General features: G+C 48.7%; 1 protein-coding gene across 1 annotated transcript; it reads left to right on the top strand.

Moving 5' to 3' along the window:
• Nucleotides 1–8,407: 8,407 nt before the first annotated feature.
• Nucleotides 8,408–24,900, top strand: TOMM34 (translocase of outer mitochondrial membrane 34). The gene is made up of 8 exons (XM_082744696.1): nucleotides 8,408–8,676; nucleotides 12,561–12,660; nucleotides 13,765–13,917; nucleotides 17,024–17,193; nucleotides 19,948–20,095; nucleotides 23,660–23,786; nucleotides 24,006–24,121; nucleotides 24,643–24,900. The coding sequence occupies exons 1-7, from the start codon at nucleotides 8,550–8,552 to the stop codon at nucleotides 24,108–24,110; spliced, it is 930 nt and encodes a 309-aa protein (XP_082600822.1). The 5' UTR covers nucleotides 8,408–8,549; the 3' UTR covers nucleotides 24,111–24,121; nucleotides 24,643–24,900.
• The last annotated feature ends 1,563 nt before the right edge of the window (nucleotides 24,901–26,463 follow it).

Below are 26,463 nucleotides of genomic sequence, written 5' to 3'. Positions count from 1 at the left end.
CTAGAAATCTGTACAAATGGTAGTAGGAGCCCTGAGGGAGTAAAGATAAAAAGTTTGTACAAAGTTCAGGAAGCAGTCACAGGTCCCTATTGCAAAAAGTCAGTCCTCTAACCTCTGAAATGGAAGCCATCACAGGTCCCTATTGCAAAAAGTCAGTCCTCTAACCTCTGAAATCCCCTGGTACTTTTCCTGTACTTCTAAAGCACACTCTTCGTTTGACCTCATGTTCAGGCCCCACTGCCCACACACGTGTGCCTATAAATGAGTAGGTACTCAGAAAACCTTTTTTTTTTTAAATGTCAGTTTACCAGTACACAGTGTCAAACATCCCTCCTTTATCCCCTTTCTGGGATTTTTCCAAAAGATAGACTGACATCAGGATTGCCCTCTCTTTAAACAGAATGTCCAGTCTAGCATTGCCCCATAGAAATTTCTGGGATGGTGGAAATGTTCTATTTATGTGCTGTCCAAAACCAGTGCCAGTAGACACATGTGGCTGTTGAGCACTTTAAATGTGGGTAATATGACTGACAAACTGAATTTTAAATTATATTTAATATAACATTTAAACAACAAACCTCGGGTGCCTGGGTGGCTCAGTGGGTTAAGTGGCTGCCTTTGGCTCAGGCCATAATCCTAGGATTATGGGATTGAGTCCCAAATCCGACTCCCTGGTTAACAGGGATTCTGCTTCTCCCTCTCCCTCTGCCTCTCCCCCCAACTCATTCTTGTCTCTCTCTCAAATAAATAAATAAAAATTTAAAAAAATAAATAAGTAGAAAACATCAGCCTGAACCATAATATGATAATAGCTTAAGAGAAAAAACCAGTGGGGCACCTGGGTGGCTCAGTCCGTTGAGCATCTGACTTGTGATTTTTGACTCGGGTCATGATCTCAGGATTGTGAGATCCTATATCAGGCTCTGTGCCCAGTGGGGAGTGTGCTTGAGGTTCGTTCTCCCTTTCCCTCTGCGCCTCTCCCCACGTGTGCACACATTTTCTCTTTCTCTCACTCTAAAATAAAATCCTGTGGCGCCTGGGTGGCTCAGTGGGTTAGGCCTCTGCCTTCAGCTCAGGTCATGATCTCAGGTTCCTGGGATCGAGGTCTGTATCGGACTCTACTTGGTGGGGAGCCTGCTTTCCCCTCTTTTCTGCCTGCCTTTCTGCCTACTTATGATCTCTCTCTCTCTCTGTCAAATAAATAAATAAAACCTTAAAAAATAATAATAATAAAATAAATAAAATCTTAAAAAAATAGAGAACCAATGAACAGGTTACTCATACCTCATTCCACGCTTACTGAGCTCCATATGCCTAGTCGGCTCTGGCTGGGTAACAGTACTCAAGACATAGATGAGTTCTAGCTTTTTTGTAGTTTACAGTGTAGAAGATACAGTTGCTAGGCAGGTAATTAATGTGGTGATAAATTACATAAAACTATAATATGAGACCCTAACCAAGACTGGTAGGATCAGGAGAACTCTCATTCATTCATTCATTCATTCAGCAAATACATATCTAGTATCTGCTCTGAGCCAAGCACAGCACTACCTGCAAGGCAGTGAGGAAAATAAAGTTTCTTTCCTCGTGGATCTTCCATTCAAGTGGGAAAGGCAATAAAACAACAAAACCAAATAGACAAAGAAACAATATGTGACTGAAATGAGAGACTAAATCACACTAATATATATATATATATATATATATATATATATATTTTAAGATTATATTTATTTATTTGACAGACAGAGATCACAAGTAGGCATAGAGGCAGGCAGAGAGAGAAGAGGAAGCAGACTCCCTGCGGAGCAGAGAGCTCGATGCGGGACTCGATCCCAGGACCCTGAGACCATGACCTGAGCCGAAGGCAGAGGCTTTAACCCACTGAGCCACCCAGGTGCCCCAACACTAATATTTTTTAAAAGAGTATTTAAGGCAGAGGGAACAGCAAGGGAAAAGGCAAAGGCTTATGTTGGAAGAGCAGCCAGAAGTTGGCATGTTTGGAGCAGAATAAAGAAGGAAAGGTAGGAGATGAGGTAGGAGCTGTGGCCAGAGTCACACTGAACATGGGCAATGTAAAGAAGCAAAAAGACTGCAAGTTAGTTCAATGTACTAGTTAACTATCACTATGTAAAAAACCACCCCAAAGCCTAATGGTCTCAAAGTAGTCATTTTCCAGTTTTTGGTTACTACAAATAAAACTTAAAATCATTTATGTAGATGCTTGTATGGACATACATACATTTCATTTCTTTTGAGTAAACAAACAGGTGAGAAATAGCTGGGTTAATGTATTAAGAAACTTTTTTTTCGGGGCACCTGGGTGGCACAGTGGGTTAAGATGCTGCCTTTGGCTCAGGTCATGATCTCAGGGTCCTGGGATCGAGTCCCGCATCAGGCTCTCTACTCAGCAGGGAGCCTGCTTCCCTCTCTCTCTCTCTGCCTGCCTCTCCGTCTTCTTGTGATCTCTCTCTGTCAAATAAATAAATAAAATCTTAAAAAAAAAAAGAAACTTTTTTTCTTTTTTTAATTATGTTTTTTTTTTTAAACATATAATGTATTATAAGCCCCAGGGGTACAGGTTTGTGAATCACCAGGTTTACACACTTCACAGCACTCACCATAGCACATACCCTCCCCAATGTCCATAACCCACCACCCTCTCCCTACCCCCCGACCCCCAGCAACTCTCAGTTTGTTTTAAGAAACTGTTTTTCAAGGTGATTATACTATATTTCCACCAACAGTATATGGGAATTTCAATATCTCTATATCATCTATACTTCGTATGATTGATCTTTGCAATTTTAGCCAATCTAATAGGTGTGTAGGGGTCTCACTGTGTTTCATTTTGTGTTGTTTTAAGATTTTACTTATTTATTTGAGAGAGAGAGGGCACAAGCAGGAGTGGTGAGGGGCAGAGGGAAAGGGAGAAGCAGACTCCCTGATAAGCACGAAGTCTAGTGGGGGGCTCCATCACAACCTGAGCTGAAGACAGATGCTTAACCCGCTGAGCCACCCAGGCGCCCCCTCACTGTGTTTCTAATTGGTATTTCTCTAGTGACTAATGATGTTGAGCATCTTTTCAAGAACTTGTCATCTGTGTATTTTCCAAGTCTTTTGTCCTTCTTAAAATTGCCTTCTCTTATTATTGAGTTTTTAGTGTTGTTTTTTTTTTTTAATATTCTAGAGGCATGTCCTTTATCATGTGATTTACAAACATTTTCTGGAGTTTGTATTTTCATTCTCTCAACAGCCTCATTTTTAAAGAACAGAAACTTTAATTTTTAAGTATAGTTTATCCACTTTTTTCTTTTATGACTCATACTTTTGATGTCATTTCTAAGAAGTCCTGGGGGAAAAGACCAGTCCTTGTAAGCTCACTTCTCAAGTTCCCATGTCAGCTGACTTCTGGCTGGGTTCACTGTCAGGAGACCAAAGACAGAAAACTAAGAGAGAAGCCAGTCTTTCTCTCTCTTCTTTGCTTCTGATCAAGTATCCAACAGTAATTTTGTCTTCAGCTCCTCCTAGAGCATCCTGACGTGGCTCCAGCTCCTACTCTGCTGCAGCTTCTGAAAGAGCAGAGGCAAACTAAAGGCAAAGCACAAGCTAACACTCCTCAACTCCCCCTCCACACCCCTCACCCCGTGGGATATGTGTGACATTCCTCTGGCATCCCAGCTGCCCTAGAACAAAGGAAAGGAAGAAAAAATGGTTAACTGATGGAGATCACAGTCATGCAGGATACAAGACATAGTCTCCTTCAGTTTGCAACTGTCTTAATGATTTATAAGAAAAAAGCAATTTCTGGGGCACCTGGGTGGCTCAGCTGTTAAGTGTTGCCTTCAGCTCAGGTCATGATCCCATTGGGCTGCCTGCCCAGCGGGAAGCCTGCTTCTCCCTCTCTCTCCCCCTGTTTGTGTTCCCTCTCTCCTGTCTCTGTCAAATAAAACATAAAATCTTTTAAAAAGAAAAAAACAATTTCCAGAAACCTATAAACTCAGTTTCCTGGAGCCCTAACATCACTCCCCCTTCCATAAGTCAGAAAATCATTAATTAGGGGCGCCTGGGTGGCTCAGTGGGTTAAGCCTCTGCCTTTGGCTCATGTCATGATCCCAGAGTTCTGGGATTGAGCCCCACATTGGGCTCTCTGCTCAGCGGGGAGCCTGCTTCCCTTCCTCTCTCCCTGCCTGCCTCTCTGCCTACTTGTGATCTCTCTGTCAAATAAATAAATAAAATCTTCCAAAAAAAGTCTTTAATTAGTCACTCCTCATAACCCCAGTGCAGCTCTTGCTACCCCTGGGTCCTATCTCCGTGCTTTAATAAAACCCACCTTTTTGCACCAATGATGTGTCAAGCATTCTTTCTTGGCCATTGGCTCCCCAATCCCAAAACTCCAAGCCACATCATCACCATTTCCTTTTTATATTCAAGTCCTGGGCATAGTATTCCTGCTGCTGCTGGCCTTTGGGATCCCTCAGTGTTCCTTGTTGGCATCTTGGCTCTTCCGTCACCTCTGAAACCAATTCCCTGAATTAACTTCTTATTTCAAATCCCTTCCATAAGCCATCTTACTCGGAGTATGTTTACAGATAAGGTCATGACTGATACACCTGAACTGAAAAGCATCCAGAACTGGAAATTGACAAATTATGATGCTGTCTGTATTTCTTTCCCCAAGACCAATTGGTTCATTATTTGGAAGCAGCATATAAAAGTATCGGCTATGCCTGGCTCAGTTCAATGAAATATAAGATTGTCCTGATTCTAACACGACTTTACTCACCAGTGTTTCTCAACCAACTAAGGCAGAGATATTATTTAAAAGAAACTACCAGTTAACCCTGAAAAGAAATGTTTAAACAAACAAAAAATGAATGTCCAATAATCATGTCTGTGCATATTACTTCATTCAGGAGACTACAGCTGTAATATCTATTCCTTCCCCCATTAAAGCTGCATACATATTAAATACGTCTTTGATGAGATGGTTAACTCAGAGAGATGAAGTCTTAATAAATATCAAAAAGTTACTTCCTAAAAAAAAGTTACTTCCTGTCCAAAAAATAGAACTCAAATGTCCATCAGCTGACAAATGTATAAATACATGTAATGTATTTATAATAAATACATTACATTTATTTATATATGTATAATAATATAAATTATTTATATTTATAATTTTTATAAATTTATATATAAATATATGATACTTATAATTTGTATTTATAATAAATAATATAAATAAATACATGTAATATATTTATTATAAATACACCCCAAATGTATACAATGGACTATTACTCAGCAATAAAAAGGAATGAAGTTCTGTTACATGGTACACCATGGGTGACACGGGAAAACACTGCTGTGTGTGAGAGGCCAATCACAGAGGATCGTGTATCCTATGATTCCATTTACATGAAAAGTCCAAAACAGGCAAATATATCAGAAGGTAGATTAGTGGTTGCTTTGGGCTTGGGCTTGGGGATGGGGGAGATGGAGTAGAAGAACTGGGTATGATGACTAAAAGATGTGGGGTTTCATTTTGATAATGACAATATTCTAAAATTGTGGTGATGATTATATAACTCTGAACATAATAAAAAACACTGAACTGTACATAACTTTAAATGGGTGAATTATATGCTAGTGAATTATTTCTCAATACAATTGTTTTTAAAAAGTCACCTCCCAAAAGACTTTCACTATGCCCCTACTCCCCAATATCTCCCTCCCCTAAATTCTTTCAGTTCTGCTTTTATCGGCCCTGCGTTTATGGGAAGCATTGTAGGAAAGGATTACCATTTATCCATTGCTGTGTAAGAAACCATTCCCAGAACTTAGTGGCATAAAACAACAGTATTTCTCTCTCTCCCCCCATAAATCTACAATTTGAGCATGGTTCCACAGGTAAGGTTCATCTCGTTTTCCATGGTGTCAGTTGGGGTCAGTCACATTTGGATGTATTCTTTTTTGTTTGTTTTTAAAGATTTTCTTTATTTGACAGAGAAACAGCCAGAGAGGGAACATGAGCAGGGGGGATGGGAGAAGCAGTCTTTCCACTGAGCAGGGAGCCGGATGCGGGTCTCTCAATCCCAGGACCTTGGGATCAGGACCCAAGTTGAAGGCAGACGCTTTAACGACTGAACCACCCAGGTGCCTCTGGATGTATTCTTATCCAAAATGCCTCATTCACATGTCTGATAAGTTGGTGCCCGCTGTTGGCTGGGAGCTCACTTAGCACTGAGGGTAGAGGGGACTTCTCATTTTGGTTTGTTTGGTTTTTTTAGTCTCGGGATAAAGGCTAGGTGCTGAAGGATATTTGTGAGGGCGAGCTGGGAAGAAGCTTTAGTGCCTTTTAATGGCATAGTCTTGGAAGGTAGATAATGTTATTTCCACTGTTGAGGGGACCCCAAAGTCCTGTGGAATTTCAAAGAGCGCTAAAATAGACTCTATCTCTGGATGGGGGAGTGGCCAGGTTCTAGAAGAGGGCAGAGAACTGGAAATTATTGGTTTGGTCATTTTTGGAAAATAGAGCTTGACACAGGTGTACTTGTCTGGTATACCATTTAGAATATATCCACCTCGGGACGCCTGGGTGGCTCAGTTGGTTGAACGGCTGCCTTCGGCTCAGGTCATGATCCCAGCGTCCTGGGATCGAGTCCCACATCAGGCTCCTTGCTCAGCAGGGAGCCTGCTTCTCCCTCTGCCTCTAGCCTGCCACTCTGTCTGCTTGTGCTTGTGCTCTAACAAATAAAATCTTAAAAAAAAAAAAAAAAAAAAAAAAAAAAAGAATATATCCACTTCCAAGTAACTGGGGGGAAAAAATCTAAATGGCAGCTTAAGGCACCATGGCATTTGTTGTTCATTAAATAGTCCAGAAGTCAGTCCTTCCAAGGTTGGTTCAATGACTCACCAATGTCAATTTCATCTTTCTCCTCCTGCCCTCCTCAGCACATGGGTTTTTCATAGCTGTGCTTATTGCCTCACAATTGCAAAATGACTACCACACGTCCAGGTATATATCCTTAACCCAACAGTAACCAAAGCATAGGAGAGAGAGAGAAAAAAAGTTATTTTGCAATTCTGTATCTCTTATCTGGGAGGAAAAGCTTTGCCATAAGGACCCAGCAGACTCTCTGTAACTTGCTGAGCAAATCGGGGGTATGTCCACACCTGACCAATCATTGGCCAAAGGGAGTGAGATTACTGTGATTGGGTTAACAAAATCCTGATTTATTCCCTGGAGCGGAAGAATTCAGACTTATGGAAGCAAAGATGGAAGCTGTTGAGTAAATAACCAGCAGTGTATGTGCATGGTCGGGTTTCCCCGCCACACTAAATTCATTCTTTCCTTGGGGGGGGGGGCCTGCGCTGGACTGCGTGGATTCAGATGGAACAGCCACTCAACCCTCAGAAAGCTTATAGTCTGGGTGAGTTGGGTTTACACAAATAATTGTAACTAAATGTCTGAGGGCAGAGACCACGTGTTTGCCAATAGACCTTTATAACTACATGTTTGGGGCCAGATTTGATTAGGTCTTGTGGAGATAAAAATAAAAAGACCTACTTCCTGCCTTTTAAGGCTTCACAGTCTTTGAGAAAAACTGTAAACTGACAATCACAGAGTGTTAACTGAGATAAAAACTCTGGGAGCAATTGGAGCAGAGGAGGGACCGGGGCAAGATGTGAGGCTTCAAGAAAAACTTTCAGAATGGATGATTATTGGTGGAGTGAGAATCCAGTAACAGGAAGTGTTTGGAAAACAACTGTAGGATGGGGGCACATAAGCGAAGGCTAGAAAGCAAGAGAAACAGCTTCATGTGCACAAGGGTCAACAAGCAGTTAAAAACACTGGCCCATCAAGTGGGACATACAGTTATGTCAAAGGACGCTGAAGATAACCTCAAGTTGCCCTCAGCGAAAGATCCTCACGGACCTATCAGTGCCTTCATTTATTAAATCAACATCTACAGAGCACTAGGTACCAGTTAGTTTCCAGCCTCAGTGCCTTTGCACTTGCTATGTGTCTGGACCAACACTCCCTAAATCTTCTCAGGCTTCTTCAGCTCGTTAATCCCTCCGAGACGCCTACCCCATCCCACCACCCCCCTTATCTAAAATAGTCCCCACGTGGTCACTTACCACTACACCACAGTTTTGTTTTCCTTCTAGCATTAATCACATTATGAGATTATCATCTTCGTTTGCTCAAGAGTTAATAGCCTGTCGGTTCCCACGAGAATGTAAGCTCGCAGGGACCTGGCCTCTTTCATGGTTTTACCCAGAGTTTTGACCTCCTTAGGCTCTCATCCTCCCTACGGGAACCATACAGAGCGTTCCGCTAGGTAAGCCCCGACTGGAGCATGCGCAGAAGGCCCCTGGCGCGCGCAGCTCTGGCCCCGCCCCGCGCGTCCCGCCCCCTCCCGGGCAGGTTGGCGGTCGCAGTCGCATCTTCGCCGGCCGGTGCTCCCGCCGGGACGCTGTTGCGCACGCCTCAGCGCGGTAACGGACGCGCCGCCCGGTGCGCCGGCCCGGCCCCGGGGATGGGCCCCAAGCTCGCAGACTCCGTGGAGGCGCTCCGCGCCGCCGGCAACCAGAGTTTCCGCAACGGCCAGTTCGCCGAAGCCACCGTGCTCTACAGCCGCGCGCTGCGGACGCTGCAGGCGCAAGGTACGACCCTGGCTCCGGTTTCCCCACCAGGCCGGCCTCTCCCCGCAGCGCCCCCCGCCGCGGCCGCCCAGACCTCGCTCCTGCCCAGGGTGCCTACGGCTTGCTTTCCCCAGGGCCAGCAGGCTCACCAGGCCCACCGGGCACCCTTCCCGCCCATTCCCCGCTTCGGCATCCTACGAGAAACTTCCTTGGCCCTTTCTGCTATTTTTTTTTTTTAATTGTAATACGGTTTTATTACTGGTTCTTTTTCACTTACTGATTCATCCCAAACATTTCCATATCAGTGGGTGTTTTATCACTATTTTTTTTAGTGCAGTAAAAAACAGCATTAAATTTACCTTCTTAACCGCCTTTAAGTGGAGTATTAAGTACATTCAGATTGTTGTGCAACAGATCGCAGCAGCAGTGAAAACTCTGAACCCACTAAAACACTAATCTTCCTTCCCTCCCCTCAGCCCTTTGTTTCCATCTTTCTACTTTTGGTAGCTATGATTTTGATCAGTTTAACTTCTTATGAGTCCATTCATACAGTATTTGTGTTTTGTGACTGACTTAGTTTGCTTACCTTAATGGCCCCAAGGAGATTATAATCCATGTTGTAGCAGTGTGACAGATGGTTTCCTCCTTTTTAAAGGCTGCATAATTTTCCATTGTATGGACATACCACATTTAATTTACCCAGATGTAAACTAGGCCTGTCTGATAACCATAAGGGCTGCAAAGAAGACAGACACAGTGATTTGGTAAGAGAGGTGACTGGGGAGCTCTTTTGGAATGGAAGGTCAAGGACAGCTTTGAGGAAGTGACCTTTCAAGTGATGTCTGAATGATGAGAAGAAGCCAAGTGCATAGTTGTGGGTGATGAGTATTCCAGGTGGAGGGAACTGTTCATTCCAAAGGCCCCCCAGACAGGATAAGCATAGTGGGTTGCAGGAACCAGAGCATAGTAGCCAGTGGAGGAATAGTAAATATTGAGGTCAGTTAGATAGAGCGGTATTGTGTAGGCATTTTATACAGTAGGCTGTGGTAAGGAGTTTGGATTTTATTCCATGATGGTAGACAACTGGGGAGTTTTGGGTTTTTTGTTTTTTTAAGATTTTATTTATTTATTTGACAGAGAGAGATCGCAAGTAGGCAGAGAGGCAGGCAGAGAGAGAGGGGGAAGCAGGCTCCCCACCGAGCAGAGAGCCCGATGCAGGGCTCGATCCCAGGACACTAAGACCTGAGCCAAAGGTAGAGGCTTAATCCACTGAGCTACCTAGGCACCCCAAGTTTTGTTTTAAACAGAGGAGCAGCATGTCCTTTATCAGTTCTCCGAGCCTCCAGCTCATGGGTAAGACACTTTGGAGAAGAGTTAAGCCTCATTCTAACCAACCATAGCCCATTGGCCCAAACCTCTCCTCCAAAGTGCCTTACCCATGAGCCCTCATTTCGTGTAGTACTATTTCCTTTTGCCTTCCTTCATTTGTTGAGTGCTTTACTCTGTGGTAGACACTACAGACTTCATTCCTTTTTGTCTACATACAAACCAAGGATAAGATACCTTATAGATGAGGAGTCCAGAAGAGTTAAATCTGTCTACCCTGGGTAATACAATGAGGACATCAGAGGCAGGATTTGAAAACAGGTCTGTCTGATTTGCAAGTCCAGGTTTTAAATCATTTTTCCAGGCTTCTCCCCAAATCCTCTCCAAAGTCCAATCTGTCTTGTTTGACCTTTTGTAATTTCAAGCCCCCCCTCTGGCCCCCTCTTGTTTTTCTAGAACACTCCTCTTTAGGCCCACTTCCTCATCTCAGCCTCATTTGATGAAGTCACTGATGAATCTGAGGTATTGGTTTTCTAACTTTTTCTTTCATTCTACCCCAGCTGGTCTGCAAAAGCATGTGCTTTTGAGTGGATTTATTCTGGATCCTTAGAAGGGCTGCCTGGTGTAGATTTAGTTGGGGATCAGCATTTGGTTCCGATCTTGCTATTGATTTTCCCGGTAATATCTGGGCAAATCCGTTGATTTCTCAGATCAGCTTTGCTGATCTTGAAAGGACAGCAGGGAGTAAGCGAACAAAATGAACCCTTCCAGCAAGTCTGTAAAGTGGTGTGTTCATGCGATAGGGGAGCACATGCGATCAGAGGGATTGAGTGACTCATGAGGGCTCAGGGGCAGGATCCTTGGCTCCTCTGCTGCTCTTCCCACCGCACCCCTGCTGCTTCTGTGCATCCGTGCTCTAGCGCCTTGAGATAACTATGAGTTTTGAGTCCTTGTGCTTATTCTTCAAGAGCAAGGATATATTCTACTTTTTCTTGTACTTTGCTGTCTCAGAGCCTGGCAAAATAAGGGGGGACATTCTGATTTTATTGGTTTGTTACTGTTGATATTGAATGAAAGCTGTCGTGCCTCAGTATGGTGACATACTTAGTTTAAAAAAAGTAAGTTGTGGAAGGATAAGCAGTGGGGTGCCACTTAATTTCAAAAATCTTTGAAAGCTATAAAATGGAATATGCTCTTCCCTGTGAATTCGAAGGTAATAGAAGAAGGCAAGCATGACTACAGGAGGGTGTTACCTACCAACTTCAGAACTGTGCTGACCTCTGGGGGTCTGGGGAGGAAGCAAAGAGAAAAGAGTGAGGATGAGTGGAGCTTTAGCCATCTCAAAAATGAAAGAGGTTAGAAACAAATACAATGTATTGCCCCGTCCAGGAATGGATGTCAAGTATCTGTTTCACTGTTTTCTGGATGTTTTGTAATTTTCAGGAAAGAGTTTATTTTACTTCTTTGGGGTATATACTCAGGAGTAGAATTACTGAGTCAACATCTAATAATTTTTGGAGTTTTTCATTTGCTTGCTTTCCATGATGGCTTGTGCTAGCGGGTATGAAGTGGTTGAAAAATTATTTTTTAAAAGATTTTATTCATTTATTTGAGAGAGTTAGAGTAGGAAAGCACAAGAGGGGGAGGGTCAGAGGGAGAAACAGGCTCCCCAGTAAGTAGGGAGCCCAATGCAGGGCATGATCCCGGGACTCTGGGATCATAACCTAAGCCCAAGGCAGACGCCTAACCAACTGAGCCACCCGGGCACCCCAAAAAATTATTTTTTAAAATTGAAAGTCTTTGTGGCCACACAGTAAAAGACATGGGCTTCTGAGATTCCTGAGGATAAGGATTACCTTTAAGAAAGTGTCTGATAGGGGCGCCTGGGTGGCTCAGTGGGTTAAAGCCTCTGCTTTCGGCTCGGGTCATGATCCCAGGGTCCTGGGATCGAGCCCCACGTCGGGCTCTCTGCTTGGCGGGGAGCCTGCTTCCTCCTCTCTCTCTGCCTGCCTCTCTGCCTACTTGTGATCTCTCTCTGTCGAATAAATAAAAAATCTTTAAAAAAAAAAAAAAAAAAAGAAAGTGTCTGATAATTCTCTTCCATACTGGGTCGCTCGAATCCGTTCCCTGATTAAGTTCTGCATATTCCTGCCAGACCCAGAGGGCTCTTCTTTGGCAAAGTCCTCTCTGATTTGACCAGGTAGGATTTGTCTCTGACTGACCTGTTCAGTCTTTTTATCACATTTTTCTTTTCCTTTTTCAAAAACCCCTCTCATTGGGTTTACGTGCTTTTTTGTAACAAAATTCATACACACGTGTAGTTACAGCATGGATATCCTTGAGCAGAAGCCAGCTGGTTCATGTTTTGTCCTTTGCCTGGTCCTGACTTGCGTGCTGGAGTGAGCGAAAGAGAAGTTGATTGGTTCCCTGTGAGTGGCAGGAAGCTTGCTGGCAGCCCCTCAGACCAACAAGCACCATCAGGAAGCCCAGAGAGCTCCGGGTTTGAAATATACCCCAGAGTCCCAGGGCGTCCATTTCCCACTCTTGTTAATTTCGTGCTTTCTCTTCCCCTTGGGCAGGCTGCTCGAACCCGGAAGAAGAAAGCATCCTCTTCTCCAACCGCGCAGCGTGCCACTTGAAGGATGGCAACTGCAGGGACTGCATCAAGGACTGCACTTCGTAAGTGGGCGGGGCAGCCCCAGGGTGTCAGGACAGGAGGCTGCGTTCATCCGGCCTGTTCTCTTCTTGGGGTCGATCCCAGCGGAGGAAGTGTCCCTGAGTGTCACCAGGTCACCAAGGATAGGAGGCTCCACATGATGCCTGCGGCCCCTCACTCGTGTCTTTGGAGTCTGCCAACAGAGTAGGAGTCTTAGAGGGTGGGCTTAGGTGGGGTCTTAGAGGTGGGCCTTATGGGCCTTGTGAGCTCGGGGACCTGACGATGGGGGTGAGGTGCAGGCTTGGGACTGGCTCGCCCTGGTGTTTTCTGGGGTGGATGTGTGCGGGAGGGAAAGGAAGAGGGACAGAGGTTAGTTGAATCGCCTCAAAAGAAGCGAGGAGAAGAAGGCGTCCGTCGATCGCGAGGTGTAAAGGATGTTGAGCAGTTTGTCGTACTACTTTCTTCTGCGGCCAGTCTGACCCTGCCTGCTCTTCTCGTCCCTGAACTGGCAACACGCGTGTGTTCTCAGACCCGCTCTCCTGTGGCATCGCCTTGGGGTCATGCCCTGGTGATAGCTGAGGGAGGAGGAGAGGTGAGCGTGCTCCCGGGGCATGTGCTCAGGTGCTCCGTACCGGGCCCGTGCTAGGTTTCCTTCCCGGAGGGCTCATGACTGCTCTGCGGGGTAAGTTGACTGTCCCGCCCAGGCTAGAAGTGGGTTGCAGCGGACTGAGGTCGTAAGGTGATCTGCCTGGTGTTCTGTGGCCGGTGGCAGAGGTGGAATTCAGACACCACTCCAGCTTATGGCGAAGCCTCTTTCTCCCCCCGGGTCGGACTCTGTAGGAACACGTGGGAGAGTACAAGCCACAGGTGCTTATTCTTGATCTGGGGGGACTGTGACTCAGAAAACTGGATTTCACAGCCTTAGTGGTTTTCTACCCTTCCTCCCTTCTTCACTTCAAGTCTGAGTTGGTAAGTCCCTCTGCTAAGGCTTGACTTTTTTAGCTACATTTCTGTGCCAGCTGTGACCTCCTGTATGCTGAATGTCGCAGATGACCCTGCATAGAAGGAGCTGTGGGGGGAGCCCTGGTGCCTCAGCAGCCAGATGACATTTCTGCCTCCTGCTCTAGAGCGCTGGCCCTGATTCCCTTCAGCATGAAGCCCCTCCTGCGGCGGGCCTCGGCCTACGAGGCCCTGGAGAAGTACCCCCTGGCCTATGTGGACTACAAGACCGTGCTACAGATCGATGACAGTGTGGCGTCAGCCGTGGAAGGCCTCAACAGGTGAGCCTGACACCTCAAGTGGTTTCTCCGAAACTCCCCGGCCTCTTGGATTCACTCGGGACCGTGGCTTTGGTCAGCTCCTGGGGGTCCCCTGAGACCTGCTGAGCACGTGGTGAAAGTGCTGCTGAAGGAGAGTCCTCCGTCATGGTTAGCAGGGCCCTGAGGGGTCAGAGTGAGAGGATGGATGGCTCGATGGCCCAGCTGCTCAGGTTCATTCACGTGGGAACAAGTTCTGGAGCTCTGTGTAAGGGACTGTGCCAGGTGCCCTGGGGAAGACCCCGCTTGCTTCACAGACCTAACTAGAGTGGGGAGAGTAGGATACAGGTACAGGCAGCCAGGACACGAGGCTTATAGGGTGGTGTTTGCAGAGTTAGGTTGGCCTTTGGTACTGTGATGCCCCCTCGAGGCCCATTGGGCGCCATTTTGTTCTGGGTTTCTAAGTGGTGGTTTGTTTCTGCCTCGTGGCTACCTTTGTTTGTGTAACTGGTCATGTTTCTCCTCTTTGCATGGGCTGCTAGAGAGCCAACCACCACACTCGCAGCAAACCCTTCAAAGGACTTCGTGGCATGTGTTAAGTGTATCATTGTTAGCTTGACTTGTTTTCTGTCTCCTTCATTCAGTCATTCAACAGAATCTGGCACTTCTGTGTCCCCAACTTTGCAGTAGGTCCTGGGCTGATGTCTGACACTTAGCTTTTCCTGCCCTAATGGAACCCCCGGTCTCTTGGGGAACCCCAGTCAGTCATAGCCACACACACCACTGTGTGGTGAGTGGTGTGGTAGGAGGAGGCCCAGGGGGCTGAGGGGACAGAAAGGGGCACCTAACCTTCCCTGGAGGAAGGAGGAAGCCAGTCAGGATTTTGCAGAGGAGGTGAGCTGAGGCTGAGAAATGAAGAGACCTGGGGCCAGGGCAGCAGGAAGGGCAACTGCCAGGGTGAGCTGGGATGATGTGTTTCAGGAATTTTGAGAAGTCCCATGTCACTTGGCACTGCTGGTGAGGAGCTCAGCTCAGATGTGTGAGGTGAGCCTGGACCTAATCCAGGCACAGTGAGGTTTTGTGAAAGGGTCTTGAGCACGGGAGCAACTTGAGCAGATTTGAGAGAAAAAGCTCACTGGCTCTCGTGTTGCTGGATGACGTGAAGGAGAGCGGAGTCAGAGGGTTAGGCGGTAAGTAGATGGTGGAGATAGCGGAAGCAGGACAGTGGGGCCAGTTTTGGGGACAGTTGGGTAGTAGTTCAATGAATTTGGAGGGGTTAGTGAGAAGGGAAGAATAGAAGAAACGTCCTGGTGGGTGACACGGTAGGTCGCAGGGGACCGTGAGATGAGAGGTGTGAGGACAGTGGTTGGTATCTACATGGGCTTTGGAGCAAAAGAGACAAATATAAGGCAGACTACGGATTTGAGGTCATCAGCATAGAGATGGGTTGAAGTTGTGGGAGAAAAAGAGACCCCCACAGCAAGTGAGCCCGGGGAAGAGGGTTGCGTTTTGAAAATTGCAACATTTGAGGGACTTCAGGGGGACAACAACTGGAGGGGAGGAGGAAACTCAGAGCACTTAGGGAAGAAGTATTTCCAGAAGGATGAAAACCTCATTCCCATCAGGCGTTCCAATGAGTGAAGTGGACTTGTGGGTTTAAGAAGGAGAGTCGCTGTGGTTATATGGAAGCATGCGGCGGGTCAGAAGCCCAGCCGTGAAGAGGCAGAGGAGTCCAGCAGCAACGGCAGGGTGGGGTCTCCAGGAGGCAGAAGTGAGCAAACAGTGAGATGTGGCCTGGTGGAGTGGGTGGAGAGAGGAGCCGGCGCTAGAGGAGAGCTGCGGGCTGTGGTTCCTGACTGATGGGCTGTGGTTCCTGACGGGGGCAGGGCCAGGTGAGACCCAGGGCTGAGGGGGAGTGCCTGGCCTTGTCACTTCTTCACGTGTGACAGGAGAGAACTAGGAAGGATTCAGTGCCCGCACAGGTGGGTTTGCGTTTGTGAGACCTGGAACTTTGCCCTGAAAAAGGAGGGGCGGGTAAGGGAGCCGGGCTGAGGAGGGTAGAGGTTCGACATAGCTGTGCTAGTCAGGAAGACAGCTGGAGGGCCTTAGTCAGAGACCGTGAGTTGGTAGTGACTGCCATCTGGGACACCGTCCTTCTAGTCACACGGGAGCACAGTCGTGGGAGCAGAGAAAGCATACGGTTGGCTTTATTCACTGAGGGAACACAGGCTTACGGGGCCCGGGTGGGTGTCGTGTGATGTGCTACGGGCTGGAGATCTCTTAACCAAAGGGACGTGATCCCGGAGCAGCATCTGAAGGAAGTTATCAGGGCCCAGAAGGCGGGGTGGGGGGGGGGTGGAAAGTGAAGACATCATTCCAGGTAGAGGGAAAAGCGTGGGCAGAGGCTCGAACAGATGGATCAAGAGGGAATGCGGCACACGGTAGAAGTGGGGAGGAGCAGGGGATCAGATCTCGGGTCCTGTCAGCCTAGGGAAGTGGGAAGCACTAGAGGATTTCAAAATTTGAGAATAACCTAAGATTTGTGTTTTATAAAAATCTCTGAGCGTTAGTCATGCATCAGGTGCATGCATGGCCTTGTAATAGAGCCACTGACAAAATATAAGACGTGTGATCCTTTCTTGGGGGCATGTGTGGTCCTTCGGGGGTGAGGTTTGAGTACCCTTTTTTTAAAAAAATAAGTTACTTTTTTTTTTTTTTTAAGATTTTATTTATTTGACACAGAGAAATCACAAGTAGGCAGAGGCAGGCAGAGGGGAAGAGGAAAGCAGGCTCCCTGTGAGCAGAGAACCCGATGTGGGCTTCAAGCCCGGGACCCTGAGATCATGACCTGAGCCGAAGGCAGAAACTTAACCCACTGAGCTAGCCAGGTGCCCCAGGTTTGAGTACCCTGAACAAGCAGCCGTCACTGCCTTGAAGTTAACAGAGTGTGGCCAAGTCTGGGCCAGGAAGGGCGGACGTGTCATGGTTCAGACTTGTGTCCCCTTCCTGCTGTGCGTCACAAGGCTGTAAAAGGATGGTGGCTCTCACACATCCCCTCTGGATTTCTGAGAGGAGGGGTATCTTCTTGACCCAGTCAGAAGCCTCCTTGTCATTTTCTCTGCCTTTCCAGAATGACCAGAGCTCTCATGGACTCGCTGGGGCCCGAGTGGCGTCTGAAGCTGCCCTCTATCCCCTTGGTGCCTGTCACAGCTCAGAAGAGGTGGGATTCCTCACCTTTGGAGTACCACAAAGAGAACACTAAGGGAAAATTCAGAGAAGCCACAACCACCAAGGGCAGAGGTAAGCTGTGACTTCCTGCCCAGAGTGTTATAACCTCCCCTTGGCCACCACCTTCAGAGTAATCCTGTAAAAACTGACCTTGCTTAAAGCCAAGCTATAAAAGTTAAATCCTGAAGGCAGTGAGAAAGCCCGCCCACTGCTGTCCCAATTCAGAGTCAGAAAAGGCACATTGGACGCTCGGCCTGGCGCATAGGTGTACAGCGTTGGTTCCCTTCTCTTTCCTCTCGCGGCGCTGGGGGTGGATGATCCAGGATGTTTTTGGTGGCAAGAACAGAAAACTCAGCGTGGTAAAAATCACAAAGAGAACATACTGGCTCATTTAACTAAAAGTTAGGAGTTCAGATTCAGGGTAGGTTTGCTCCAGGAGCTCACGACATTAGCCGACTTGGACTCCATTCCTTGATACTCGTCTCAGCATTCTTCTCTGGTGTGTCTGCTTTGTCCTGGGGTAGTCTTCCCTCCCAGGGGTAAAATAGCCATAAAGTAGTTCCTGGCCTTGTCCCCATATGCCATGCCTTGTAGCCCAGAGGAAAAGAAAAAGGTGGGTTTTCTTCCAAGAGCTCCCTAAGAGAGGGTTTCTTTCCTTTAAATCCCTTTAAATACACTGTCTCAGTGTATTCTGGCCTGTTTGGTCACAGGCCATTCTCTAGGAACTGATCACTGGGGCCAGGGAGATTTTGTGGCCCTAAGCCATCTGCCTCCACCTTCATAGTGAGAGGGTGCTGCTTCCCCAGGAACATACACCCCACGCGGGGCCCTGGAGATGGAATAGGGAGGGGAGAGCCAAGCCAGGGAGCCCCAAAACGGGGGCTGTTGACCTCAGGCATGTAAAAAGGAGGGGCCATTCTTCAAGCCTCGGTTCAGCAGCGCCCGGGGAATGAGCTGGGCCCAGTGAGTCTAGGCATTGAGGAGAGCAGGTGCAGCGGGTGAGCGCTCCAGGCTCGCCGTGCTGGCCGTGCAGGGCGGCGTCACTCCCCTGCCCGCCCGCCAGGGAATGGGTCTGGCTGTGGGTAGCATTCACTCTGGTTTGTGGGAACCTGCTAAGTGTCTCCCACTCTTCTCCAGAATGGAAATGTGGGGTGCTAACGAACTAGATGGCTTCAGGGCGCCTACTAAGTATTTCATTCTTTCAGAGTCACTGGCCCATGTGTTTTCCAGCTCTGTGCGATGTATTTCCAGTGTGACACAGAGAGGACAGGCAGTCTTGGCCTTTAGGAAGCCCTCAGTATAAGAAGAGACGGAGACACCTAAACAGCATTTCCAAATACAGGAGGAAGGACACATGCTTTAGAGCCTTTAGTATTTGGGGAGTTCAAGAGAGGAACTGACACCTGTGCGCTTGGAGGAGTCAGAGAAAGCCTCCCGGAGGAGGTGACCAGTTGAGCTAGATGCTGAGGGGGACTGACGGGGGTGTTCTTCAGGTGGGGAAGGGAAGGGAATGTCTGATAGTCAGTAGAAAGAGCTAGAGAATGCAGTGCGTGGCTCTCGCTGGGGAGCTGTGGGAGGCCCCAGGCCTGCTGTGTGGAATTGGGGAGCCTGAGGAAAGCCGAAGGGGTATGGACGCTGCAACCCACCCAGGAGAGGGCAGGAAGGTTCACAGCAGGATGTTTGCAACCACAAACAACAGAACTGGAAATGGCGCAGATCTCCGAGCAGAAGGGATGAATGAGCAGTGAGTGCGAGCTACAGGGATACGGGTCAGTACAGCGGAGTCTGAGGAACACAGTGCTGAGGGGAAGGAGTAAAGCCAAGTCACAGAGGAATAGGAATACTTAGAATCATTTATTCTTTCATATGAAATTAAAAAAAAAAAAACGAATGGCAAATGGTTTATAGGAACTATCGTATATAGTTAAGCTACCAAGGGAAAAAGGGGGAAGAAAGCACAGGGTTGGGGATCACGGTTTCCTCCAGGGGTCGGTTGATTTGGGGAGGGGGCCCCATGGGGCTTTAAAAGTCTCAGTAACTGTTCTGTTTCTGAAGAGTGTAAGGGTGTTAGTTTTGTTCCTGAAACCTTACCGATGTCATAAAGATTCAGGATTTTATAAAGATAGTTTTTAAAAATTAAAGAAACCCGGTGATCTGGGAGCTGGGGCTGGAGCGTGGTCGCTGCTGTGCAGTGAAGGGCCGAGGGCCAGGCCAGCAGCCCGGGTTTCGCCTCATGTCTCTGTCCTTCTGCACTGGGGCCCAGCTGCGTGGGGCAGGTGAGGGAAGGTCCAGGCTCAGAACAACAGAGAGGAGGAACAGTGGGCTCCTCGGCCGTCTTCAGAGAGCTGGGGAGCGACACCCTTCTTTCTCAGATGCTTATTTAAATTCTTACTTCCTCTCCTGCTTTAAGTTGATAGGGTGCTCTGCACTTTGTGGCACACTCAGGTTTTGTCCTGACTCTGGCCCCGGGTCGGGTTGCTAGCGCCCCAGTGTACAGATGAACTGAGGTCCCCAAGACATAGGCAGGTCACCCGAGGGCCCCAGCTGCTGAGGGCCACTGCCGGGACTAGATCTCAGCGTGCCCTTTACCGCATATCTGTCTGAGGTGTGTGTCTGTGTGTGTTTCCGTCGGGAGTCCCCAGCCTCCGACTGAGAACCTGTTTAATTTCCCAGAAGCCATGTGGGGGACTCCTTCCTTGGGGATGCTGCTTTAGAGCAGTGTAGGGAGTCTGGAGAGGGGGCGTGGGAGAGGGTCGCTGACAGCGAGGCCTCATGGCCCTCAGGCACCTGCTCCATGGCTCTTTCCTCTTCTGAATTTGCATCTAGTGTCTTCTGCTGGGGATGTGGAGAGAGCCAGAATTCTGAAGGAAGAAGGCAATGAGCTTGTAAAGAAGGGGAACCATAAGAAAGCTATTGAGAAGTACAGTGAAAGCCTGTCCTTCAGTGACCTAGAGTCCGCCACATACAGCAACAGGTATGTTCCGCACAGCTGCTGCCCTGGGGGCTCGCGGGACGCTGGCTGTCGCCGTCCCCCCCTGCCCCGATCTGCTTGCGGACTGGAGTGGCCTCTCCATTCCTCTCGTGGACTCAGTGTGTCGCACCTCAGAGTAGGTGTACCTGGTTGTTCTGGTCACCGGGAGGCAGGTGTAGCCAGTGGCATTCACTCTCTTAAAGGAATAGAAACTGAGCGATGCCCCCATGGGGCCTGGGCTCTGTCTTCCTCCCTCCTCTTCAGGCTTTCGCGAACTGTCCAGCTGTGCACACTCTGTGAGTGAGAGCAGTGTGCTTGCCACACAAACATGGCCTCAGCACGTGTCTCGTAGCCCTCCCCCTGGCCTAGCCCCACGGCTTCCCCAGACCCTCCCGTCGGGAGGGTTGGCCCTGTCGCAGCACGGGGACAGAACCCAGGGTGTGGACTCCCTGTCACCTGACCTGGGAGCAAGAGAGATGGTCTCGCCTAGCCTGAAGGGTGTGACCTGTGGCCCAGTTGAACAACCCGCACCACGGGCTCTGGCCATGGCTGCTGGTTCTTTCTACCGACGGCGAGGGGCACCGTCCCTTTACTGGGTGGGAATCACGGTTTTACACACACTCAGGCGTACTGATTGGTCCGTGGCCTTCCCCTTTGCAAGTCAAGAAATCAGAAGCTCAGAGCTGGAAGGTCTTCACCTCTGCTCACCTGGCCAGTAAATGGTGGAGACAGACTTGCAACCTGGCTCAGATGAGATCTACTAGTTTTACTGTCAGAAGCTTGGAACACTCACCTAGGGACCATCTCTGAGCCAAATCTTGCTTATAAAAGATTTACTATAAAAACGTTATCAATTGTTTCTCCCGCCCTGCTAACATACACATACTATTACTCTTTAGTTTAAAAATCTTGGATTTACTATAATCTCACCATTTCCTATCCAAAATTCTTGGGATAAAAATGTGTTCCAGGGCGCCTGGGTGGCTCAGTGGTTAATCTGCTGCCTTCGGCTCAGGTCATGATCTCAGGGTCCTGGGATCGAGTCCCGCATCGGGCTCTCTGCTCAGCAGGGAGCCTGCTTCCTCCTGTCTCTCTCTTTGCCTGCCTCTCTGCCTACTTGTGATCTCTCTCTGTCAAATAAATAAATAAAATCTTTAAAAAAAAAAAAAATGTGTTCCAGATCTGAGTAAGGTCATATGGTTCATACATGGGACCACACAATACTCCCACAGGCTCTGGGGCAGTGGCTGAAGTTCATTGTTAACATTTCTGCCTGAAACACAGGGACAGTCCATGTTCATGTGGGGCAGTGTTCAGACCAAGTAACCGCAGGCCTGTGCAGGTCAGGTTTTGCTGTCAAATAAGTTCAAGAGAGAACTTTTCATTTTAAAGTGTGGATTTTGGCATTTGGAACCTGTGGTTTTACTGGCTGATTAGACCAGGGATCCCTCAGTCTGTCAGGCTCACCGGAAGGAAGGGCTGCTGCCCATCTGTTCTAGGTTTCTGCAGCAGCATTTTAATAACCCTATTTCTGGGCCTGCTGGACTCACTTGTCTGATACTGCGAGAGTCCTCTAATAGTCTAGTTTCCTGAATTTTTACTGTATTCAAGACAATGCTTTGTTTTGTTTAAATATGATTTTTCACGCAAGTATGTTTGTGCCACACTGTTTTAATTATTAGTGCTTTATACTCTCTTGTAGGGGTGGTTTTCTCCTTGTTCTTAATCAGAGCATCACTGGCTCTTTTCCCAGGTTTGTTTTTCTAGCTAAACCTAGTAGGATCTTTTTGACAGACTCCAAAAACTATCTTGGTGGGCTTTTAGTTGTGGTTACATTGAATTTATAAATTTTTTTTGGAAGATTTTTATTATTTATTTATTCGACAGGCAGAGAGGCAGGCAGAGAAGCAGGCAGAGAGAGCGGGGGAAGCAGGCTCCCTGATGAGCAGAGAGCCCAATGTGGGGCTTGATCCCAGGACCCGGAGATCATGACCTGAGCCAAAGGCAGAGGCTTTAACCCACTGAGCCACCCAGGCGCCCCTGAATTTATAAATTTAATTTCGAGGACTGATAACTTGACACAAAACTGAATTTTCCCTCCATTGTGGCTGAAATTATATATCCTGGATGCCACTGAAATGCTCTGCCTTGTGTGTCTGAAGCTCTGTGCACCGGGGCATTGCCTTTGGCTTCCTCCCGTTCTCTCTGTGCAGTTAATATCACTCGGGTGCCCCGCACGTACAGCTTGCCCTACCTTCAGAAGAGTCTCATTTAAAATTAAAAAATAAACCTGAATCCCTATCTCACTCCATATTTTAAAAGAAATTCTAAGTGGATCACAGTTTCAAATGTGGAAAGTAAAACCATTAAGTTCTAGAAGAATGCACAGATTAATTATCTTGCAGTGGGAAATCTATTAAAATGGAGTTGTTGTGGGGTGGGGGATAGGAACGAGAGCGCTCATTAAAGGAAAGGTAAGTCCGACTTCATAAGGTTAAAAACCCTTATGTAAAAATACTGAGCAGTTACGTTAAAACGGACCTTGTTTTCTTCCATTATTGATTGAAATTAAAGATTGACACCCAGGGTTGGTACAGTTACAGGAAAATAGAAAGTTATTGATGGTGCCTCAGAGAGCAGCTCCTTCGCAGAGCATTTTGGCAACAGCAGTCGAGATTCTAAGCGCCCGTAATCCGCTGACCTGCGGTCCGCTCCCAGCAGGCCTCTGAGTTGTATGCACAAGGACGCTGATGGCAGCATCTGGTTCACGACTGGAAGCAGTGAAAACTGTCTCCGGATAAGGAATTGGTAGAATAAGTTATGGTTCATCCGACCAAGTGAATACTGCTCCCGCTGGAGATGCTGAGCGGGATGGAGGGAGGCCGGGAGGGAGCGCCAGCACACCTGTTCTTAGCGGCCATCTTTGGAGAAAAGAATGGGGAAGGTGTACAGACCTTTTCCGCCCGTAGATGCAGAACGTTTCGTCGTATGGACGTCTGCAGCTGTTTTTTTTTTCATGATTATGAAAATTCTCACTATAAGTTGGAAGAATTGTGCTTTGAACCACCTACCATCTAAATTCCCCATTAACGCTTTGCTCCATTTGCCCTATCGCTGTGGAGCCGTTGACTGGCGCCTCCTAGTTGGGGCGCATTTCAGCGTGCGCCGCAGACCTCTTCCACCTTCCCGCTAACGTGCCCACGTGCACATCCTCAGGGTCCAGTGCCCTGGATGACTCTTTAATCCATCAAGGGGGAGGTTTCGGGAGCAAAAGAAAACAGGCTGGGAGCGTGAGGTGGCCTGAGGGGTGGAGCCACACGGTCAGGACACGGAGGGCCGCAAGCCGGGCTCCCCAGGGGGCCTCTCCCCACCCCCATCCCACCCTGTGCTGCACCCGCGGGTTCCCGCTATGGAGAGGGGCCAGCCTCCCCCCAAGGGTGAGGAAGCTGTGCGGCCACCAGCTTAGAGCGCCGTTCGTCAACTCCAAGGTCACCCCTCTGACCACCTCACGGGTGGGAGTTGGGGTGCTAAGCAGGGGCTGAGACCTCCGTCGGCCTTTCCCATCAGAGCGCTCTGCCATTTGGCCCTGAAGCAGTACAAGGAAGCAGTGAGGGACTGCACAGAAGCCCTCAGGCTGGATGGAAAGAACGTGAAGGCGTTCTACAGACGAGCGCAAGCCTACAAGGCACTCAAGGTAAGAAAAGCCTGACTGAAAGGCACCTGCTGAGGCGCCTGGGGTGGCCCTTCCAGAGCGTAGGCTGGGCGAGGGGGAGGGGGCCACGTCCCTCCCCATCCGGGGAAGCCCTGGTGGCTCCAGGCAGGCCCTCAGGCTGGGGTTCAAGACCCTCCGCCCTGGCCGCTCTGGCCCGCCTCGGTCGGGCCTCCGTCCTCACCCCCTGCTCTCTCCTCTCAGGACTACAAATCCAGCTTTGAAGACATCAACAGTCTTCTGCAGCTTGAGCCGAGAAACGGCCCTGCCCAGAAGTTGCAGCAGGAAGTTAACCAGAGCTTAAACTAAAGACCCAGAAGGTTAGCGGGAAACCTCTGCCCGAGCTCCCTCCTCCAGGCCTGCTCCTGGGACCCAGCATACCCCCAAGTGAGCTCGGATGTGACTCAGAGGTGACGGCTTCCCACCCCTTAAGAGGCTTTGCTTGTTCAAATTAAGCTCAGAGTAGTAAAACAAAAAAACAAACCCCAGATGTTGTTGTTTTGCTGGAACGGTCCCTACTCCCCGCCTGCCTTGGACAGTTGGCAGAGCACTTGGCTCTGTCCCTGCCCCAGCCGTGCTCCCCATGGCTGCCCTTCTAGCTGCACCAGACCCGTCTCACTGTGGTTCATCTGAGCAAACTGAGCTCGGGGGTTGGAGGGTGGGGGGGGTGGCAGGAGGGATAAACTAGAACCCAGAGCAGCCTGTGAGCTGGTTCTCCAGGGCTGCTGTCCCCGCCCTGTCCCGGGCAGAGTTCCCTCTGTTCTGAGCTCCAGTGCCTTTTGGCTGGGCCCTGCTTTGGTGAGGACGCGGAATCCTGACCCTCGGATGGCCTTGTCCGTAGCTCTGCGCCGCGGCCTCCTGCGGGGAGGTGCCCAAGCGGTTTTAAGAGTCCGGAGGTGTGGCCGCTCCTGAAGGTGGGATGGAGAGAAAGGCCTTCTTGAAGTCCGGGTCCTTCCACTCTGGGCAGGGACTTCTTTTGACCTCAACAGTGGCCCCCTCCAAGCATCTAGGTTCTTTGTAATGTGAAGTTAATTTGAACTTAACGACTGATTTTGTTGAACTGCGTATTCAAGCTATTGCATTAAACATCTTTCTGGTACATAGATGCCTACTGTATTCATGTTTGTGCTTTTTCAGCTTTGTGCCTGCACCTTTGCAGTAATAAAGAGCTACAGCGCGTTGAGCATTTGCACACTTGTTGAACAGACTTCCTGGAGTGTCTGCACGGGTCAGGCTCTGTGTACAGTGCTGGGGAGATCGGTGACCAGCCATGTCCCTGCTCTCAGAGGGCTGAGGCTCCGGTGGACAGGGACGGTGGTCACCAGAGATCCCCAGAACAAACTGTAGCCAGGCAAGCACTCTAGAACCATCACACGGCGCTTTCCCTGCCAGACCCTGGGGAGGGAAAGGGGTCCCTGAGGAAGTAAAGCTTGCACTGAGTTCTAACGTGGGAGTTTAACTGGTGAGGAGAGCAGTAAGGCAGGCCAAGCAGACACCACAGACATTTGTATAGGCCCCAGCTGGGAGGAGAGGGCGAGGGCGGGGCCCAGAAAGTACTTTATCCTAGTATGTGTCCTAGTCAAATTGTTCCCCCTGCTTTTTTTTTTTTTTTTAAGATTTTGAAAGAACAAGTGGGAGGAAGGGCAGAGGGAGAAGCAGACTCCCCAGAGAGCAGGGAGCCTGACATGACATGAGACTCGATCTCAGAATCCTGGATCATGACTTGAGCCGAAGGCAAACTCTTCTCTTTTTTTTAAGATTTTTATTTATTTACTTGACAGAGAGAGATCACAAGTAGGCAGAGAGGCAGACAGAGAGACAGGAAGGGAAGCAGACTCCCTGCTGAGCAGAAAGCCCATGCGGGGCTTGATCCCAGGACCCTGGGATCATGACCTGAGCTGAAGGCAGAGGCTTTAACCCACTGAGCCACCCAAGCACCCCCAAAGGCAAACTCTTAACCAACCGAGCCACCCAGGCACCCACTGTGTTTTCCCCTTAATGGAGCAGCACGCAGTCTGAGGACCCTAAGAGCAGAGGGAAACCATTGTCCCTTTGCTCCTGTCAGGAGTGCCGAGCGCCATTCAGCTGGTAGCACACTGCTTCTGAGCTCTGAAGGAGGAGCTCTGTGAGCTGCCACAGCCCTCTGAGCTAAGCAGATTCTAGGGGTCACAGACCCATATGCCGCATGGCCAAGGGGCCAGAGCGGGGAGCTGTGCCCCTTTTATTGTCACCTCTCAGGCAAGACTCTTAACTGATGGGAGGCAGGTTTAGTGGTAACATCCCCTCACAATTGACTGACTTTTTCTTCTCAGGGTCTAGAAGGCAAGCACCTTGGTTTACTAATGGACACACAGAAGATAAAATCAGGACTTGGGAAGGTATCTAAAAGCAATTCTGTGGGGGCTTTTTCTAGAATAATGGTATGTGATAATGATAATGTGCCCAGACGTGGGCATAGGAGGCCTCCTTGTGCCTGAGTGAGGTGAGGCAGAGCAAAGCGTGGGGGCTTGACCGGGCTGGGATTGGCTGAAAGGAGCAGACACCCGAAGTGCTGGAGGAGAAGGTGTGTACACCAGAGAAGGGGCAGGGGCAGAGCAGGACCATCTGGAAGCAACTCAAAACGCACCCAGCAGCGGCCCTCACACAGCACTGAGACAAGAAA

The sequence above is a fragment of the Mustela nivalis genome (assembly GCF_964662115.1).
Source record: "Mustela nivalis genome assembly, chromosome: 8".
Classification (NCBI taxonomy): domain Eukaryota; kingdom Metazoa; phylum Chordata; class Mammalia; order Carnivora; family Mustelidae; genus Mustela; species Mustela nivalis.
Note: the sequence above shows the minus strand (reverse complement) of the source record. Positions and strands in the feature narration are given on the sequence as shown.

Coding starts and splice junctions, on each gene's coding strand:
- TOMM34 (XM_082744696.1), top strand. CDS start 8,550: ATGGGCCCCAAGCTCGCAGACTCCGTGGAGGCGCTCCGCGCCGCCGGC. Junction 17,194..19,947: donor CACAACCACCAAGGGCAGAG/GTAAGCTGTGAC, acceptor ATTTGCATCTAG/TGTCTTCTGCTGGGGATGTG. Junction 20,096..23,659: donor TCCGCCACATACAGCAACAG/GTATGTTCCGCA, acceptor CTTTCCCATCAG/AGCGCTCTGCCATTTGGCCC.